The 19985-nt window shown below is 36.7% G+C and overlaps 1 protein-coding gene across 1 annotated transcript in view; it reads left to right on the top strand.

The window, feature by feature from the left end:
- RPS6KC1 (ribosomal protein S6 kinase C1) overlaps nucleotides 1-19985 on the top strand; it is a gene marked incomplete at both ends in the record, with an annotated part of 210424 nt that overhangs the window by 159083 nt on the left and 31356 nt on the right. The window contains 3 exons of the mRNA XM_080698707.1: nucleotides 351-483; nucleotides 9056-10630; nucleotides 10902-10991. Coding sequence (XP_080554833.1) covers nucleotides 351-483; nucleotides 9056-10630; nucleotides 10902-10991 — 1798 coding nt within the window. The remainder of the gene's footprint in view (nucleotides 1-350; nucleotides 484-9055; nucleotides 10631-10901; nucleotides 10992-19985) is intronic.

The following is a 19985-nucleotide window of genomic DNA, read 5'->3' as shown; positions in this document are numbered from 1 at the left end:
GGTCTCATGACATCTCCTGCTTTAAAGATGTACATAAGTAAAATCAAACTTAAAAGGTCACAGAGAAATAACTGTGTGTCATCCTGATGACTTAGTTTGAGAGCATCTCTAATAAAAACACTGACCCACGTAATTGATTTTAATGGCAGCTTTGTGGCATCTTCCGTTCTCTGGATTCATGCCAGATGCCATCAGCGCAGCCTCCAGGGACGGAGGGGCATAGAGCAGCAGATGAGTGGTTTCTCTGAAGCCCGGAGTAACTCGGATAGATTAGTTTGGTTGATAAACACAGAGCACAGCAGGCTCCAAAGGCAACTAAGGGTACAACTGACCTTTTTGTTCTCTGTCAGGGTCTAAGGAAAAGCAGTGAATACAGCAGGAACAGAAAGACCATCATCCCCCGCTGTGTGCCTAACATGGTGTGTCTGCACAAGTACATCATCTCTGAGGAGTCCGTATTTCTTGTGCTGCAACATGCAGAAGGTCAGTTTGTGGTTTAGATTGTTTATGGAGTGAAGAATGTCACCTGCCCAGCTTTCTAGTTTCTGTAATGTCCTTTTTCCTTCTCTTGTATCCTGAGCAGAAACGTATGTGTGACACATAGAAGAAACTGTTTCCTCGGTCCTCTGCTCTACTTCCCTACTTTGAGTAGGGGAGAGAAAAGGAAAAGCCAGGTGAACAGCAGATTTCATTTGAAGTGCAGTACCATTCTTAGATACCTTTTCCATACTTACTTTCTCATAGAATTTGTCTAATATAATGAGAACTTTAATGTGACTATGAGCTGAGAGAGCTAGATTTTATTTTAGGGATTTTATTTTTTTATTTTGTTCTCTTGTCTCTGCTAAAAAGATACATTTATGTTAGATGGCTAAAATGAAAAGCATCCCCTGAAGAATTAATTAATTACCTCCTTTTTGGAGAAGGCAAGGGTGTTTGCTTAACATTTGACATTACCTCGTTATTCTGATCTGAGTTTTTATGAATACAGCCATTGGCATCACATATGGGTACAAAGCAGAAGCACGGGGTTTCTGCCTTCAAACTGTTTGTGAAATTTCAGCTATTGGGAGAGGAAACAGGTGGCAAAAAATATTCTGTTTTGATTCAGTTTTGCCTGATAACACCTGAATTTAAATAAATGGTTTTTTATAGAATGACTAAATACAGCATAAAATATAAATTAGCTTAGTATGTATGCCTTTCGGTGCTTTTAAGAGATATCCTTAAAACAGTGGAAGAATGAATTATTTTCCATATTACATGTAGTTACGGTTTTTGTAGTACTGAGAATAATGCACTATTGTGCTGTACTAATAGATATAACATCTGAATTTAATATATTTTCTAGGAAAAGAAGTCATTGCTTTCTGAAATGAGGTCTCTTATGATAACTAATGCAAGATTTTTGATGGGGGCAATAAACTATTAGTATTGTTTATTATGAAGTACAGCACACGATAACTACAGATGGAGGGAAGACCTCCATATGCAGTATTTAATAGGAAATTCAGAAGGGGCTCCTGGTCTCACAGGTATTAAGAGAGTTAATTGCGTGTGTGAATTGGATAACTAATTCACCTTTGTTCAGACATTACAGACAGCTTTTATCTGAGGATACCAGTGCATTACAGACATTATTGAATTAGAGGTCATGTCATCTGATAGCGAAATACAGCCACCTCTGGTGTGGAACAAAATAACGTGCGTACTAATAATCCATAATAATTTAGAACAAGGTCAGTAGGATGAACACAATTATAGCCGATACTCTGTTGCCCACTGCGGATTATTCACATGGGAGATAATCTGTGGCACACTTTCAGTCCTACCTTACCTCTGTTATTTGTAACTCTCTTCACACTTGAATTTTTCTTCTGCCATCTTCTCACCTTCTCTTCTTAGAGCTGATATTTCAACTGATTTTACTTTAGTACCATAGAAGAATTCTATAATGTCTTAAAGTCATACTTTCAAGTTTTCCACCATTTTAGATTATTTTTAACAAGTTTCTTTCCCTTTAGTGTTGTCCACACCTGACCTCAAATGACCACATGACCATAGAATTTGTCCTGATTATTTAAAATTGGGAGAAGCATCTCTTTTCCCTCTTTTTTCAGATATCATTTGATTTTGAGAAGGTTTTGTAATACAAAAATAGTAAAATTATAGTACAAGAAGGAACTCTAAATTGATTTACCACTCACCAAATTCATTGAGCATGTACTGTGTGTAGGCTCGCTCCTTCCTTCCTCCCTTCCTTCCTTCCTTTCTTCCTTCTTTTCTTCCTTCCTCCTTTTTTTTTAAGTGAAAAAGACAAGAAAAGAGCCTGCCCTTGTGAAGCTTAAATTTTTGTTGTGGAAATGTAATAGAAAAATAATAAGCACTAGAGTACTGAATACTAATAAGGATGATCCTGATCTCTAACACTGGGAGATCTAATAAGGAACAACTGGGATTGCTTTAGATTAAGTGGTCAAGGATCTTTCTCTGAGAAAGTGATATGTAAGAGGAGTTCTGAATGGCAAGAGAAACAACTATTTGAATGTAAGGTCCAGGTACAGGGACCAGTATAAAAACAAACTTGGAATGTGTGGTTGAGAACAAGGAAGAAGACTACTTGTTTGGACTGCAGGAGAACAAACTTGGAATGTGTGGTTGAGAACAAGGAAGAAGACTACTTGTTTGGACTGCAGGAGATGAGAAAAGCCTGCGGGAGCCTGTACAGCAGTGTCAGGGTATGAGCTTTTATTCCAGCGCATTGAGAATCCACTGAACATCTTAAACAGTGATGGGAACTGATTTGCATGTCAAAAGGTGCGTTGTATGGGGAATGGATTGTAGAAGCCACGCACAGAGCCTTGAAAAGGCTAATAGAACAGTCAAGGCAAAAAGAGCATGGTGGCATGGCACTCTGGAGTTCTGGTGGACGTGTTTTGAGCATAGTGTTCATGGGAGCAGTGATGGATTTGAGATCAGTGGGAGAGGACTGCAGTAGTTTCTCAGTTTGGTTTGAGCAGTGGAGTGAACTGGATTCTAAGCAGTGTGTTATCTTCTGGCCTATCCATGGATTAGGAGGTTGTACAAAGATTATAAAAAATGTCACTTTCATATGTGTAAACAGTTACCAAGAAAGTAAATTTTGCATAGTTGTTTTTTCCATATCACCAATGCTTGAATATTTATGATTTGTAGCTTTAGTGTCCTATTGCTTACAGAACTATTTATGGTTTACATGAGTCTCTTGATGCATTTTCTTTTACTTTCAATTCATTCAGGTAGAAACTTCTTGGGTGCTTACTGGGGCCCAGGCATTGTGTAACATGACATTTAAAAGATGACTTTATGAACAGAAGTCTATGTGGATCTTTTATCATGTCATGTGGTGGAACAGAGAGTAAGTACACAGGGAAGTAAAAGCACATCGGATGGAGAGTAGCGCTACATGGAGACTGGTGTTAGGGAGAAAAGTAAGGAAGGAAAAAAGAATGTGAAGGGGTAGGGAGAGTTGCTACCTCTCAAGTGGTCAGTCACCTTAATGAGAAAGTGACATTTGACCAGAGACCTGGAAGAAGTGAGAGAAGATATGTGAGTAATGAATGTCTTGGCAAGAGAGAAACACGCACATAAGCCCAGAGCCGAGGTGTGCTCTAGTGTATATGAAGCAGAAGAGGGACTGGAGCAGAATGGAAAAGGTATGAAGGCGAGTTTAGAGAAGTAAGGAGACAGGCAAGAAGAATTTCTGTGCTCTCATGGGCCCCTTTAAGAACTTGATTGTTATCCTGAATGAGACAAGAGGGAATGGTAGCATGGAAATCATTCTGGCTGCTTTCTAGAAAACAGATGAGAGGTCAAAGGCAAAATGGTAGATCTACTTGGAGGTGGCTGCAACAGTCTGGGTGAATATGTTGATGGCTTGGACACAGTGTTCTGATAATATAATAAAATGCCATAGGCTGAGTGTTTTATAAAGATAAGGTTTATTTAGATTACTGTTCTTTAGGTTCAAGGCATGGCAACAGAATATGCTTGATTCTGGTGAGGACCTCGTGGTGAATGGCATCATGGCGGTGGGGAGTGCGTATGAGAGGAGGAGGGCACATAGGCAGGAAGCCAGAGAGAGACGGGTCCCACAAGAACATATTATTCTCTTCTGAGGGCATGCCCAGTGACCTCTGCTCTTGAGGTCCCACCACCTCTTATTATTGGCACACTGATGACCAAGTTTCATGTGAGCCTTTGGGAGACACGCTTGAACCATATTCAAACCATAGCAGTGTTTAGTAGAAGCACTAACTACTATATATATTAATATATATACTTTTGGATACTTTATTAGTCTGAATAATATTAGTCTGAGTATGTTTTCATAGTAGATCTGACATGGTTTCTCCCTTCCTTGCATGACTCCAAGTTTTTAATTCAAATAATTGAAAAAAACAGACTTTCTATTTAGTAAGCTTTAGGAGGAGGAGATATAAGAGGAAAAATGAGGGATTCAGTTGTGGACATATTGAGAAGCAAATAAGATAAAACACATAATTTGGAAGAGATGTTTCAAACACTTATTGTTCTGATTTAACTCTATTTGAAGGAGACAAATGGGGAAACAAATATATTCAGTCAGAGCCATGAGTGTTTCAAGTTTCTAAAATTAGGAGTTATGTAATAATTCTCATAAACATATGCATATATATTATATACACTTATATATATATACACTTATATCCTAGCAATTAGAATGCTTGATATATGGGAGATGGTTTAGATTTAATTGTTGAACACTGAGCTAGTTAAAGAAAAGATGAAAATCAAGTTGAATAATTTAGAAAGTTAAAAGACAAAAGTTACAGAAGCCTTGGAGTGTGGATACACCGAATAGAGGAGTGGGAGAGGATTTCTCCCAAGTGACTTAGAGAACAAAGTGGTTAGACAAGTTATAAAGTTAATACGCAAGTAAGTGCTAACTGTAGAGAAGTGTATGACAGTAAAAATTCTCCCTGTTTACTTTAATCCTAGATCCATTCCCCAGAAATAGGCAGTCTTCAGTGTATCTTTTAAGCATTTTTTTGGATAAACATACACTCCATACTTGTCTGTTTTTTTAATGTAAATAGGTCTTATATACCAGTTTTAACTTACTTTTCCCCCCTGTGGAACTTTTCTTTATGAGTTTATATTAAGAGAAGCCGTATTGTATAGTGTTTAGAAAAAGTAAACAAGGTTGTAGAGCTAGGCTGGGTTGTGAGCACAAATGCTGGTTCATCATTACTAGCGTTGTTCTTGGGTAAGTCATTTAACCTTTTTATGCCTCAGTTTCCTCATCTGCAAAATAGAGACACCAGTTAACTACCTTATAGGGTTGATGTGAAGATTCAATAGTTGACAATAGAAAGCACTTAGAATAGTACTTAGCACTTGGTAAGCACTTTGCATTTGCAAATATTGTTATGTTTTTTGCATAGATATAAAATGTGCAGGCTTATTATAATTACTTCCCTATTAACTGGTATTATCTGGTATTGTTTCCAGTACTTGTATGTGTATGTACATATATATAGATACATATAGATAGATAGATACCTCACTCTATAGTTATATATGTACATATATACACACACATATATACATTATATATGTGTGTATTTGTATATATACATACATATACATATCTTTGTGTATTCTTGGTTTGGTTTTAAAAATTGTAGGACATTGAGCCAGGTGTGGTGGTGCATGCTTGTAATCCTGGTACTTGGGAGGCTGAGACAGGAGGATCTAAGTTTGCAGCCAGCCTCAGCTACTTAGTGACCCCTCCACAACTTAGTGAAACCTTGTTTCAAAATAAAGAATAAAAAAAATTAGGCTGGAGGTGCAGCTCAGAGGTAGAATGCCCCTGAGTTCAATCCCCAGCACTACACACACACACACACACACACACACACACACACACACACACTCTTGTAGGACAAATGTCTTAAAATGGAATTTCTGAGCCAAAAGATCATTTTGTCATTGTTATAACAATAGTGTATCATAGGTATTAAATTTAAGTCCTAATTCTAGTCAAGCAAAAAACAAACTTACTATACAATCTTGTAGAAAGCCAATAAATTAAAATCTGATGAGAGACAAAGAGTTTTAATTAAACCTTACGAATTACTATTTTTATAGCTTAAGATGGTTTAATAACTGAAATTTTATGTTTTAGAGGACGTAGAAAAGTATTATTTATATTCTTAAATTGCTAAAGCTATAAATATTCTATTTTATATTAAAATTTTGTGATTTGAGCAGTAACCATTTTTTCTGACATTAATGCTATTATTTGTTGTAATAATAACGTTGATGTTTGTATAAGTTTGTACATTCAGCCTGATTTTAACTCTATAGAAAGTGAAAACCCATTCAGATTTTATGGGTTAGAAACTTTAGTGAGAATAATGTGTTCTTATAGGTTATGTGATTTTCATGATTTTGTAATTGAAGAAAGGATGATCTGATGAAAATTTTGTTTCTAATATTTAGCATTTATATTTAACTGAGTGCCCATCAGAAAATTAGGAAGAGCTAAAGTAGTTTTTCCCCTTTGAAAGCAGAGCTTTATAAAAATTAGAAATTTGGCTGGGCATGGTGGCACATGCTTATAATCCCAGCATTCGGGAGGCTGAGACCGGAGGATCATGGTTGGCAGCCAGCCTCAGCTACTTAGTGAAGCCCTTTGCAACTCAGTGAGACCAGGTTTCAAAATAATGAATAAAAAATAGGGCAGGGGGGTGTAGTTTGGAGGTCGAATGCCCCTGGGTTCTATCCCCAGACCTGCAAAAAAAAAAAAAAAAAAAAAAAAAAAAATTAGGAATTTATGTTAGGGTACTTGCTATGGGAACAAATTCCATAAAGAAAATGCCAGCAATCACATTTAAATTTTTTATTTAATAATGAAAAAAATGAAAATTAAATAGGATGCTGTATTTGATTAGTCAAATCAAGAAACTTGCTCATACATTGTGTGTGTGTGTGTGTTTGTATTAGTGGTGGTGGTGATGGTGGTGGTGGTGGTGGTGGTGGTGGTGCTGCTGCTGCTGCTGCTGCTGCTGCTGCTGCTGCTGCTGCTGCTGCTGCTGCTGATTGAACCCAGGGCCTCATGCATGCTAGGCAGGCACTCTGCCACTGAGCCACACTCTCAGTCCAAACTGTACAACAGAGGAACATTTACATCATAATGTTTATCTCATGGCTAAACTATATAGTTACTCAGGCTCATTTTCTTGCTCCAATTAGAAAATGTTTATGATATGTTATTCGTGACTGAAAACTCTGAAAATATATGTAATAATTATGGGTGGTTTTGATTTATGTCTTTTTTTCTTTTTCTTTTCTGAAAAGTTTTACCATAAAATTATGTATCAGTTGTTAAATAGGATATAAGTGTAACCCTCTAAAATGTCATAATTAGTACTTAAGTTCTTTTACATTGAAAAGTTTAGAAAAAATTGTAAAGATGCCATCTTTTTATAGCTGAATTTAATAAATAGTTATTTAATATCTTCATTACATGCTAGGTAGAATCCTCTGTCTGCAGTTAAGACCTTGCAGTCTGGTAAAGGAGATAATAAAAAACATAAAAGAAATATTAATATGAAACAGAATGTTATAAATGTCACTTGAGGGACAAAGTATTAGGAGGGATGCAGAGAAGATTCATGAATTATATCTGTTAAAACAAATTCTGAAGCACCTCAAGAATGGATAGGATTTTGATAAGCAGAAATGGGGAAAACTAGTAGGGAAATATTTTAAGTGGTAAGTGTAGAATGAGGAAAAGCACAGCCTGGGTTCTTTGTGGGGAAATCCAGTTCAAAATCATCTACTGAGTACAGGGAGCAGACCCAATCAGGAGCTGAGACCGTTACCAAGGATGCATTTGGATGCTTCCATGGAACTGGTAGGTGATTTAGTAGGTAGAGGGGACTTTCATTCTTGAATGGAGAAATGTTGTGATAAGATCTGTGCTAAAATATAAAACAGGAATTGGGGAACAATTTGAGTGAGAGAATGATACAGCAGGGACTCTAAGTAGGGGGCTAGTTGTGGCTGAAGTATAGAGTGATCAAAGCAATTAAAAGAAGAGGGTGGTCAGGAGCAGCCTTATAGGTGGATCCTTCTAGGACTTGTACATGTGCCAAGTGTAGGAAGAACAAAGGAAGAAAATAATCCCAGACTGGTCCAAAGCTTTTGTGCCAGAACGACTTGAAAGGAAGAAGAAATGGTGTGGGGGACAAAAATAAAGAATTTAAGTACATTGGGTTTTAGATTTCAGTAGTTTATCTAGGTACAACTGGCCTGAGAGCAAATGCAACATTTTTTAGAATTTTATTAGGTGCTGTTTCTTGCTGATACTTGAAACTCAAAAGATGGAAATACTGTCCATTGTGATGGCAAATCTTATTCTAATGCCCTATCACCCAATCTAACAAGCATTAGCTGAGGGCCTGTTATGGCCTGCACGCTGTGTAGACAGAAGTCAAAACACATGAAAAAGAATTGGTCCTTCCCTGAAAATACTCAGAATCTTGGAAAACTGAAAAACAGTTGTCATTTTATTTGAATTGCATAAAAATCTCAGGTTCAGGTTTAGGTAGTATTGTTAGGGTCCATAATATACATTTTTATACTAATAAGAATGTAGTTACTCTTGTCAAAAGACTGAAGACTAGAATCAGCTCACAGCTTCTTTTGTGAGAGAGTAATTTGAAAGCCATATACAAACATCGAGTATGTTCTAAAGAGGACAGAAAAAGAAAAATAGGCTTATTTTAAAAATAAGTGATATTGGGAGATATACTTAAAATCATACAAGTTAGCAATAATAAAAAATTTTTAAATAACAAAATTTACTGCACATTGTATTAAATGCAGTTGTTTAACAGCACGTTTAATATTAATGAGTATTGGTGATTTGGTAAGGATTATTACACTACTTTTCTAGTTGCTTAAATAATAAACAGTTATCAATTTGAGGATCTTAATTTATTTTTTTGGTTTTACTTGATTACAGGTGGCAAACTCTGGTCATATATCAGCAAATTTTTGAACAGAAGTCATGAAGAAAGCTTTGACATCAAGGAAGTGAAAAAGTCCACACTTACTAAAGTCCACCTGCAACAGCCAGCTTCTAGTCCTCAGGACAGCAGCAGCTTTGAATCCAGAGAAAGCGATGGGGGAAGCATGCTCAAAGTTCTGCCTCTGAAAACTAGCCTTACTCCAAGTTCTCAAGATGATAGCAACCAAGAAGATGATGGCCAAGACAGCTCTTCAAGATGGCCAGATTCTGGCTCAAGTTCAGAAGAAGAATGCACTACTAGTTATTTAACATTATGCAATGAGTATGGGCAGGAAAAGATTGAACCAGGGTCTTTGAATGAGGAACCCTTCGTGAAGATGGAAGGGAATGATGTTGATGCCAAAGCTGTTAAGAGCTTCCCAGCACACCTGCCTGCTGACAGTGACAGCCCCAGCACACAGAGAAGAGCTCAGGAGATGCTGTTCTTCCCTGGAGACGAGGACCCAGAGGCAGTTTGCTCTCCAAGACCTTCTGATTCCCTCAGTAGATCAAAAAACAGCCCCATGGAATTCTTTAGGATAGACAGTAAGGACAGTACAAGTGAACTCCTGGGCCTTGATTTTGGAGAAAAATTGTATAGTTTAAAATCAGAGCCTTTGAAACCATTCTTTACCCTTCCAGATGGAGACAGCACTTCCAAGAGTTTTAGTTCCAGTGAAAGCCAGATAGAGTTTAAAGCTCAGGATACCATAAGCAGGGGCTCAGATGATTCAGTCCCAGTTATTTCATTTAAGGATGCTGCTTTTGATGATACCAGTGGTACTGATGAAGGAAGACCTGATCTTCTTGTAAATCTACCTGGTGAATTGGAGCCAAAAAAAGAAGCTGTAGCCATGGGACCTACTAAGTTTACACAGTCTAAGGAGAGCAAACTATTGGAAGCCCCGGATGTGTTGTGCCTCAGGCTTAGGGAGCAGTGCCAAGCCCATGAAGCAAAAGACACAGAGGAACTGAGTGATGCTGCTAGGCTCAAATCCTATAGCACGACTGATATGCACGATGCACAGGAAGATCTTGGGGTGTCAGCTGTTGATCACAGTCATTCAGGACACATGTCTTCATTACGCAGCTCACATCCGAAGTTTCAAGGACTTGGAGCAGTGGAGTCGGCAGTAACTGTGAACAACACAGAAGAAAGCTTATTCTGTATTTCTAATCCACTCTCAGGTGCTAATGAATACATTGCAAACACAGATTCTTTAAAAACAGACGAAGTATTGCTGTTTACAGATCAAACTGATGATTTGGCTAAAGAGGAACCAACTTCTTTATTCCAGAGAGACTCTGAGACGAAGGGAGAAAGTGGGTTAGCACGAGAAGGAGACAAGGAAATCCATCAGATTTTTGAGGACCTTGATAAAAAATTAGCACTAAACTCCAGGTTTTACATCCCAGAGGGCTGCATTCAGAGATGGGCAGCTGAAATGGTGGTAGCCCTTGATGCTTTACATAGAGAGGGAATTGTGTGCCGCGATTTGAACCCAAACAACATCTTATTGAATGATAGAGGTCAGGAACTTTTGCAAATGCATTTCTTTTTATTCGCTGTTGCTTCCAATTAACTGAGTAGGCGTTTTATCTTGTAATTAGTATCTTCATTTCCTGTCTAGAGCTTCATTATCAGTGCAGCAAATTCACCCCCAGTAATAGCTTCTAGTACTTAATGATGCCATTATTCTTAATGATACTGTTTTTAGCTACAAAAGGAGTAATTACAGTTCACTTCTGCAGAAAATGGAAGAGAAAAATGTTTTGATTTCTCCTGTCGTTTTGTTTTTAGGACACATTCAGCTAACGTATTTTAGCAGGTGGAGTGAGGTTGAAGATTCCTGTGACAGCGATGCCATAGAGAGAATGTACTGTGCCCCAGGTTAGAGCAATCTCCTAAAATGTTTCATTGAAAAAGTGGCTCGGCAGCTATCATTTCTTTATAGAAGTTGTATTTTTCACTAGCAGTCTACATATGTGTTGGATTTGGTTATTTCTTTAACCCTTCCAAAAAGAAAATTGTAGGAATAAGACCATTATATAATCCACAGGTATATATTTGCGCATGTGTGCGTGTGTGTTTGTATGTGTTTTGTTCTTGTTAAATGAGATTATACTTCCCTTAGAACTAGCAATAAATTATTTAAAACAAGTTAGTGTTTGGAAAGACCTTTAAATATCTTGAACCTCTTTACAGGGATGATTTTTATTAAGATGTGATAGGTAGCTGACTAAAGGGTAAAATTCCTAAGGCTAATAATAGATTATTTTCTAATGCATTGTGATTTCAGTGGTGAGCCAGATTGATGTTTTAGAGCACATTTTAAAGAGTTTTTTCTGTGTTTGAGAAAATTTAGGAAGCATCTTCTGCTTATTTTAAAATAGTTTGTTTAGCCAGGCATGATGACACACCTGTACACCTAATACTTGGAAGGCAGAGACAAGAGGATTGTAGGTTCATGGTCAGCAACTTTAAGGAGGCCCTCAGCAACTAAAGCAACTTAGCGAGACCAAGTTTCAAAACAAAATAAAAAATAGGGCTAGGGTGTAGCTCAGAGAGAGGTAGAATACCCCTGGATTCAATTCCTGGCACCAAAGGTAAAAAAGAAAGAAAGTAAAAAGGTTTGTTTAGCCAAATATTTGATACAACATGTTTCTTTTGCCCTTATTGTGTGATTTTATTTTTACAAATTAGAAATCCAGCCAGGTGTGGTGGCATACGCTTATATTCCCAGTACTTGGGAGGCTGAGACAGGAGCACAGGTTGGAGGACAGCCTTAGCAAGTAATGAGACTCATCAACCTCGTGAGACCCTGCTTCAAAATAAAAATAAAATAGGGCTGGGAGTGTATCTCAGAGGTAGAATGCCCGTGGGCTCAATTCCCAGTAATACAAATTAAAAATCTATATTTGTGGGTCCTTTGTTGACATTTGTAGGTAAGTTAAGCATATGAATTGGGTTCACATTACTTTTTTCTCTGTCACCAGTGCAGGTGGGGCTATATTTGAACCCAGGGTATGCTCACCTTTTGCCTAGGACTAGCTTCTTAGGATGACCACAATTACTTCACTCGGCTCCCCGCTGTCCTCCAAAGGAGTTTCAAGCTGATTATGTTGACATGATCTGCATGGCTGATGATCAATACAGTATTTAATGTTTACTAGGTAGCCAGTGTATTGATGCTAACTTTGTTTAGCTCTTCCTAATAGGAAATGATTATAATTCAGATGGAAAGAGCTTTATTATTTTTATTTACAACCTTCATTGTTAAGAATTATTTCTGTATTGGGGAATAGCAAAAATTTTCAACCTACAAAGAAAATATCCTAAAACTTCCCCAAAACAACTGTTTGGGAAATAATACCATCATGCTGTTTTCTTTCTTCCTTTTTCTCCAAATTAGGACTATTTGCTTTTATTTCTTCCTAAAGACAACAGAGCATGTCTAGTTTTTTTTTTCTTGAGTAGATAACATAATGCCAATTCTGAAATCTAACTAGTATGATGTAGTTAACAGGATAACAAAAAAATTTTCATGGTGAAGTTTATTATAGTTAAGTGATTCTTGCTTTCCCAGACACCCCCAGCTTTCTATTTTAATAAGAAATAATACTTTAGGTGCCAATATACATAAGTACATTTGTTAATTATACTGAATTTAGAGATTTGGAGACCCAAATAAAATTTTGAGTTCTTTGAATAAGCCTTCTCACACGTGGTAGTAAATGTGGTATAAAATGCATTTATGGTACATTGTTTAGTATTTATAACTGACTCCTTATTTACTATTTTTGTTACTTTCATATTAAAAACTGTAAGTTGGTATTTTGGCATTTTGAGAGATTATTTTTCTTTAATCTTTAGCACAATCTTATTTATTTTAATATCCATAGCATCTTGGAATTCTGAGAACATTCGTGTATGTAGGACAAAACTCTAGTATATTCATCAACAGATAAATACTTTTAGTTTCATGTACTGAAATACTGAATTTAATATATAGGTTGGTTTCGAAGTTACAATATTTCTTTTTCCAGAAATCACGGTTCTTATAGTTCACCAGCAGGTGGCAATGTACCATTAATGGATTTTTTTTTTTTTTTTCCCCTGTCCTCTTCAGGTTGTCCTTCTCAAGCATTTGGGGGAGAAAACAGCTCCGTAGTCTAAAGAGGGACTTTGTTGTAATTATTTTCATAAAAGAATTGTGCCTTCAAGCTTTGTTAGTTTTGCAAGTGTTTTAGTATTATGGCATGCAGTAAACAAAAGTTTCTGCAGTCCTTGAGCATATTAACTTAACAAGGAGAAACAAAACCAGTCATGGCCTTGGCAGGAAAGTAATACTAATGTCCCATTTTAGATTATCTGAAACCTAGAGAGTTAGAGAACTCAGTGAAGTCAAAGTGCTTGCTTACAATAATAGAGGAAATTAAGAATACAGAGTTTCTTAAAACACAGAACAGTGCTATTGATAAAGCCACACATAGGTATTCCTCCTTCTTCTCAAAGAGTGGGAACAATAATGCTATGCAATCTTTCAGTGTTTAAGATTGCAAATCAGAAAGTAATAGAGTACTAGAGCCTCTTCCAATCTACCCTTACTCTCCAAGAGTTGAAGTAATTTCCCCCTATACCCCCCCCCATTTCCCAACTGTAGCCTTAGCGTTATAGTGTAAGTAACTTTCAAATGTGTTAAGCTGACGATGTTTGATTAGAAAGTAAAGTTGTTATAAGATTATGATGAAAATGATTTACTTCTGTTTCAACAGTGTGCAGCCTCTGTCCCTACCTCTCTTCCCTCCTGGGAATTCTTATCACATGTTTGTGCTAAAAAACATTATCTACCTGCCCTGTGCTTTATAATATCAGCAGTGTGTCTTTTTATCTTGCAGATGATATGCCTCTATATTTTGAGAAAAATTTCCAGTAACAGATTCGATTTACATGGACAGAAACTTGAGCAAATGCCAAGCTAGCAGGGGGGCCATTATTCTGCTCTATAAATAAGTTTAAAACAGAAAACACACACACACACTCACACACACACAGAGAAACCTGTGAATCAACATGTTTTGGTCTAATTGAGGGGAAAAGCTAGATAGATAAATTTTGAAATGCAAATGATCACCTTCTGTTATTTAAGAATAGTTTCTGCCAACTTTATGATCTTAGATTTTAAAAAGTCATAGCCATTTCAACAATGTATACTACGGAGGAAGCCCAGTATTCATGAGTTTCCATTAACAAAAGTAAGAACTATGTTTTTTAAAAAGTTGCCTTTTTTATATTAAAGAAACCAAATCTAACAACAAAAAGACGAGAACCATGGTGCTTTCTCTGTCTACATCTGTGAAAAAGCTAGCACATAAATGGCTGCAGCTGCAGGCCCATCAAGAGGTCTTGAGAATACGAATTCACTGATCAAACCCAGCCCTGTTTTCAAAGTGGAAACCATTCCTTTTAGGTTCACTTTGTATCCTTAGATTATCTAGGACGATTCTCTAGGAAGGTTTTATTTTAAGTAAACATCATTCAAGGTAAATGGCTTCTTTTCATACCACAGACACACAGAATGGAGTTCAGGAAGAGAAAGAAATGGTCTACAAAGTAGGAATAGATTGTATAGCATGGCAATATATGAGTTTCCATATGAGCAGACTTTAGATATTTTATGAGAAAACTTGTAGACAGATTCATCTGCGTTTCTTTGTGACAGATTATAGAACAAAAGCTAGAGTAGATTATTCTTCTCCAAAGTACTTCCTTGTAGTTACTCTAATTTCATTTTTATTTGGATACAAAACACACACTCACACAAAGTTTTAGCCGAAGGATTTTATGTTTTATAACTTGATAATAAAGTAGAATAAATCTTGGTTATAACACTTTTATTATAAGGAAAAATAAAATAGGATGTTAAGTCGTTTTCTTTGTCTTCCAGTATTTTTAGCAGCTTTTATTCTTTAAAAACCAGCTAAAAAAATAGAACTTGTATAGTTTATCATATAAAATATAAAAGACTATACTTGAAAGTCTAACACACGTGAGTAAAATTATGTATATATTAGTTACTGTATTAATATAATCACTGAAGTTTCCCATTCTAGTCTTAGGGTAATATGGTATCCTGCCAGTGTGTGTCTTTCACTTTTATTTTCCAGCCCACATGAGCCTTTAATTTTAAATGCTTGAAATTTACATTGATATTTATCATTGAATACTTTTTAGACTTGAAAATTTACAGGTGAATATGTGTGTAAATTGAAAAAGTCCAAAGTGCTTTTCAATGCAGCCCAATCTCCAGGCTCCCAGATGTCAAATGACAGCTCTGCTTCCTCTGTTAGGCGATTTCACACTTGGAAACAGCTCACAGCTGACGGTGAAAAGTGAAATATAGAAAACTCATGCTGAAAAGTGTCTGCAGAATTTAGTTTTAGAGCATGACATTCATTTACTACCATCCTTTGCTCTTCTAGCCTGACTTTATCAAATAATCCATGAATATAATTTTTGGGGTAGTCTCCTTTGCTGTGGTTAATAAACATACTTTCCACTTGATTTATTTCTTTTAAAGCTTGGTGCTCTGTGTGATAGTTAAGTATTTGATAATTAGAGCAAGGAGTCAGATCATTGGTAGTTTAAAATGTCTTGATGCCATCAGAAATTTAAGATTGAAAATATTTGGATGACATTGAGAATTACTAACCTGTGTATTTGCTCCAGATCAAGCATTAAGTCATTATATGACCTTGAATAAGTTCTTTAAGACTTATAGGTCTCAATTTAATAGCAGTAAAATAAATCCATTGAGTATAAATAAAATCACCAATGTCAAGTCATCTAACACCTTTCTTCAAAAAGTTTAGTCAAAACTCAGGTTCATCTTAGGCAAGATTTTTTATCTTTAAGGATAAATATTAATTTCTCATCTAATATTAGTAGAATTAAAAGGTATTTCATTTGGAGGATTTTTAAGTAAATATTTTATTAAGTTATGGAGTTAGTGCACAAAGTATAGACCTTAGAAATTAGGAGTTTATGGAAAATATTTTTATTTGGTAGAAGAAGCCAAGACAATTTTTTAAAGTAGTGAAAAATTGAATGCCAATGTTTTCAACAAACAAAATTGTTTAAAGAATTTTTTAGATGAGAACTTAGGAGTTCTGGGTAATTTTACCATGCATGAGGAATTTAGTTTTAGGAATGTGAAATTGATAGAAAAAGCAAATAAATATACATGTATATTTTGAAATAATAATGACATAACCACGAAATAATGGCTATAGTCTTAGTGTAGTCTTTTTTCCCTAATGGAGAAAGAAGAAAAGGATAAGAGGAAATTGTAGAAAGATTGTAAGAAGAGTAAAATATTTGTAATTAATAGCCAAATATTATATTTCAAAAAATAACTGATTTATCCTTAAGCAAAGCTGCAGCAGTAGCTCTCTTATATGTAGTATATATTTTGTTTTCTTTTATTGATTAGCAAGTATACTTAATTCTTTACCTTTAGTTCTTACTGTCATAAAAATTATTTTTTTTCTAAAGGAGAACCAGTAAATTGTCAAGTTTGCCATAAAATTGTAGCAATTTTATACTGAGGAAAATTTGTTGATGGAAGCTTGTGATGAATGTAGAGTGTGGGCTGCAGAAGTCTTACCTTGTCCAGGCAGGGTCCTTCCAGTGCAAAATAGAGTAGTGTCTTCAGGAGGATTCAAGGGTCTCGAACTCTGGGATCCATCCCTAGGCAAAACATATTCTAAAGTCCTCACAAATACCGTAATTGTTGGTTGGGCATCATCTAGGTTAAGATCACTCTGTATTCAAACTCATTCTGAAATCATACGTTTTATATCAGGCCAGAATTTGATTTGTTTTTAGTGTGAGAATGAGAAAGAGTGATAGCAAAGAGTCCCTTTCCTGTTCTTAGTGAATGGCACAGTAGCTCTCCCAAGAGAAGAGATTATTCAGCTGTAGGCACTAAAAAATTATAAAGGATGATAAACTAATAATGTCTTCATACAGAAGTGGTGAAATACAGTATCTCTCTACATTTCCTACTACTACCTGGTCATTGACAGGAGAGGGCTGTGTTATCTTTCAGTCATTATAACATACAAGAGATGATCGGCTTATAAGGAGAAAGGTAAGATTTGGCTTACAGTTTTGGAGGTCCCAGTCTGTGTTTAGCTGATTCTGTTGCTTTGGGCCTATGGCAAAGCAGTACATCATGGTGGGAGCATGTGACCACATACCTCATGGCCAGGAAGCAAAACAGAGAAAAAGGGAGGGATCAGGGTCCCACAGGCCCCTTTCAGAGCAGTTCTGCCCCCGCACCAGGGGCCTGAAGAGCTCCCACTAGGCCTTAACTCTTAAAAGTCTCATGGCCTCCTAATAGTGTCAAGCTGGGGACTAAACCTTTAACACACGGGCCTTTGGGAGACATTTAAAATCCAAATCATAGCAGACCTTACCTCCAGATTTAAATGGTTAGGTTATTTTTAACCTTTTGTTGGCCCCAAACTTTATTCATTATGATCTGATGCAAATTTCATTTTCAGAAGAATCTGAGACTAGAGACTTAGAGTTTAAAGTAATAGTTGCAGAGAAATGCTTTTATATTTTTAAAGTTTAAGTTGTTTTTTCTTCAGTTAATTGGTTTCGCAAGTGAACTATCTTTTGTCTTCCATATTTTGCAAAGAAAACGAAATGCTGAATCTTAAACGTTATGTTCTAGAACAACTGAGTAGTTACTTTGATCAAATCACCAGATTTTGTACCTTGTAAAATCTTGTCAGTTTGAATCCCCCTGACATAACCAGGCTTACTCCTTGTAATCAATTTTTCACAAATATTTTATTCAAAATTTTAGAAATGCTAAGGCTTTGAAAAATTAATGATGATAAGGCAAATAGGATTCCCGAATCTCCTTTAATAGCAATGCCTGCCATTCTCTCCCTGCCTAGCACTGCAGCGGAGCATCAGAGAGAGGGGAAACTCTGCCTGTCATTCTCACCATTTTCAGTTAGGCTTTTCCTCATCAGTCAGCTTTAATGGTGTTGATTGGGTAGCACTGTGACACCCGATGGCCATTCAGAGTGGAGTTGTTGTGATATGATCAATGGAAAATGGAGCGTGCTGTTGGTTTTTGTTTTTTTTTTCTTCTAGAAACGCAGGGTGAGAGAGTGAGATTGTATAGAGCTCAGAATTATAATCAGTCAACCAGAAGTCATATGGTAGTTACCAGTTTCTTATTTTATCTTGTAGGAAAATGATATAGTAACAATACCAATAAACTCCCCTGAACAAGTAGTTGTTGGCTTTGGAGAACTGAATCAACTGAAATCAAGGAGTTTTGACCCAAGTTGTGCAGATAATTGCAGGCAAGCTCAGAACATGGTTGCCAGGTCACCACGACAACAAGAAATCCAGAGCTGGGTGTGGGAGAAAAGCAGGATTGGGTCTTTCAACAGACCTAGGTTTCAGCTAAGTGTATTCTGTACTCATGTCAGTTCCTCACCATACAACAGACCTTTGGGTGCAGGTAATTGAGTTACCTGAACTGAATTCATAAGGAGATGGCAGCAGGAAGCAAGGCTAGGGACTGAGACAAGCCAAGGGGACAAACGCCCGAGGTGGAACAGCACTCCAATCTCCCCTGTCGCCCTCCGCGCCGTGTGGAGAGTGCAGTCCAGCCGCTGCATACTTCTCTCTACAAGGTGCCAGTCTCTGTCACTGACCCTCTGGACAATCTGCTAACTAATTAATGTTATTTGGGGAACTTTCAAAAAGTTAATATACCCAGCTTGACAAGCATGGCATTTGAACGAGCAACTGAGCTCATGTTGGAGGACTTTATGAAATGTAGAATTGACAATTGGGGAGCCAAAGTTTTCTGAAAGAGTATAAAATAAGAGAAAAGAAGCTAAATTCCCATTTGATATAGGATGGGCTAGGAAATGTAAGTTCCAGCCCTGGTTAGTCCATCAACCTGAGAATTGAGGTTGTCTGTCTTAGATAAGTTTCAAGACCTCAGGCAAGAAAGTTTCATCTGTCCACATTAGCCCATTTCACATACAGAGTCTTTGTAAATAGTTGTGTGCATCCAGACTTTTAAACTTTAAATTGCAAAACTTTGATAATTGAGTTTATAGGTGTTAGGGGAACAATCCGAACCTGGAGTTAAAATGAAAATTTAAGGGCCCATGGTAGTGTTTTAACTAGGATATGTGAGGCTCTGGGTTCAGTCCGTAGCCCTGAAAATGATTTTAAAAAAAATCTCACATGTCCTTTTCTTTGCTTTTAGTTGTAACATTTTGTCCTATTTGTAGAGACTTAAAAAAAATTGTCCCTATATCTAAAAATTATAGGCTGGGCGTGGTGGCGCATGCTTGTAATCCCCGCGCTTGGGAGGCAAAGACAGGAGGATCGCTCAGGTTCAAAGCCAGCCACGCTGGCTTAGGAGACCCTGTTTCCAAATAAAACAAAGTATAAAATAGGTCTGGGAGTGTAGCCTGGAGGTAGAAGGGTTTCCAGGAACCCCAGTACCACCAAATAAAATAAATAAATAAATGAATAAATAAATATTATACTCTGGGGGAAAGCTAGGTAATATAGTTGTCCTACAATGCTTTTTAAGTGAATTTGTGTTTTGTAACATTTAAAAATATATATATATATATTTATTTTATTATTATTATTATTTTTTTTTTTTTTTGGTGGTACTGGGGGTGGAACCCAGAGGCTTTCTACCTCCGGGCTATACTCCCAGACTTTTTTTTAATATTTTATTTGGAAACAGGGTCTCACTAAGTTGCTGAAAGCCTCACTAAGTAGCATGCCTTCGAACCCATGCGATCTTCCTGTCTCAGCCTCCCA

This window comes from Muscardinus avellanarius (assembly GCF_963383645.1).
Source record: "Muscardinus avellanarius genome assembly, chromosome: 7".
Taxonomy (NCBI): Eukaryota; Metazoa; Chordata; class Mammalia; order Rodentia; family Gliridae; genus Muscardinus; species Muscardinus avellanarius.
The sequence above is the reverse complement of the archived record's forward strand: the minus strand, read 5'-3'. Positions and strand labels throughout refer to the sequence as shown.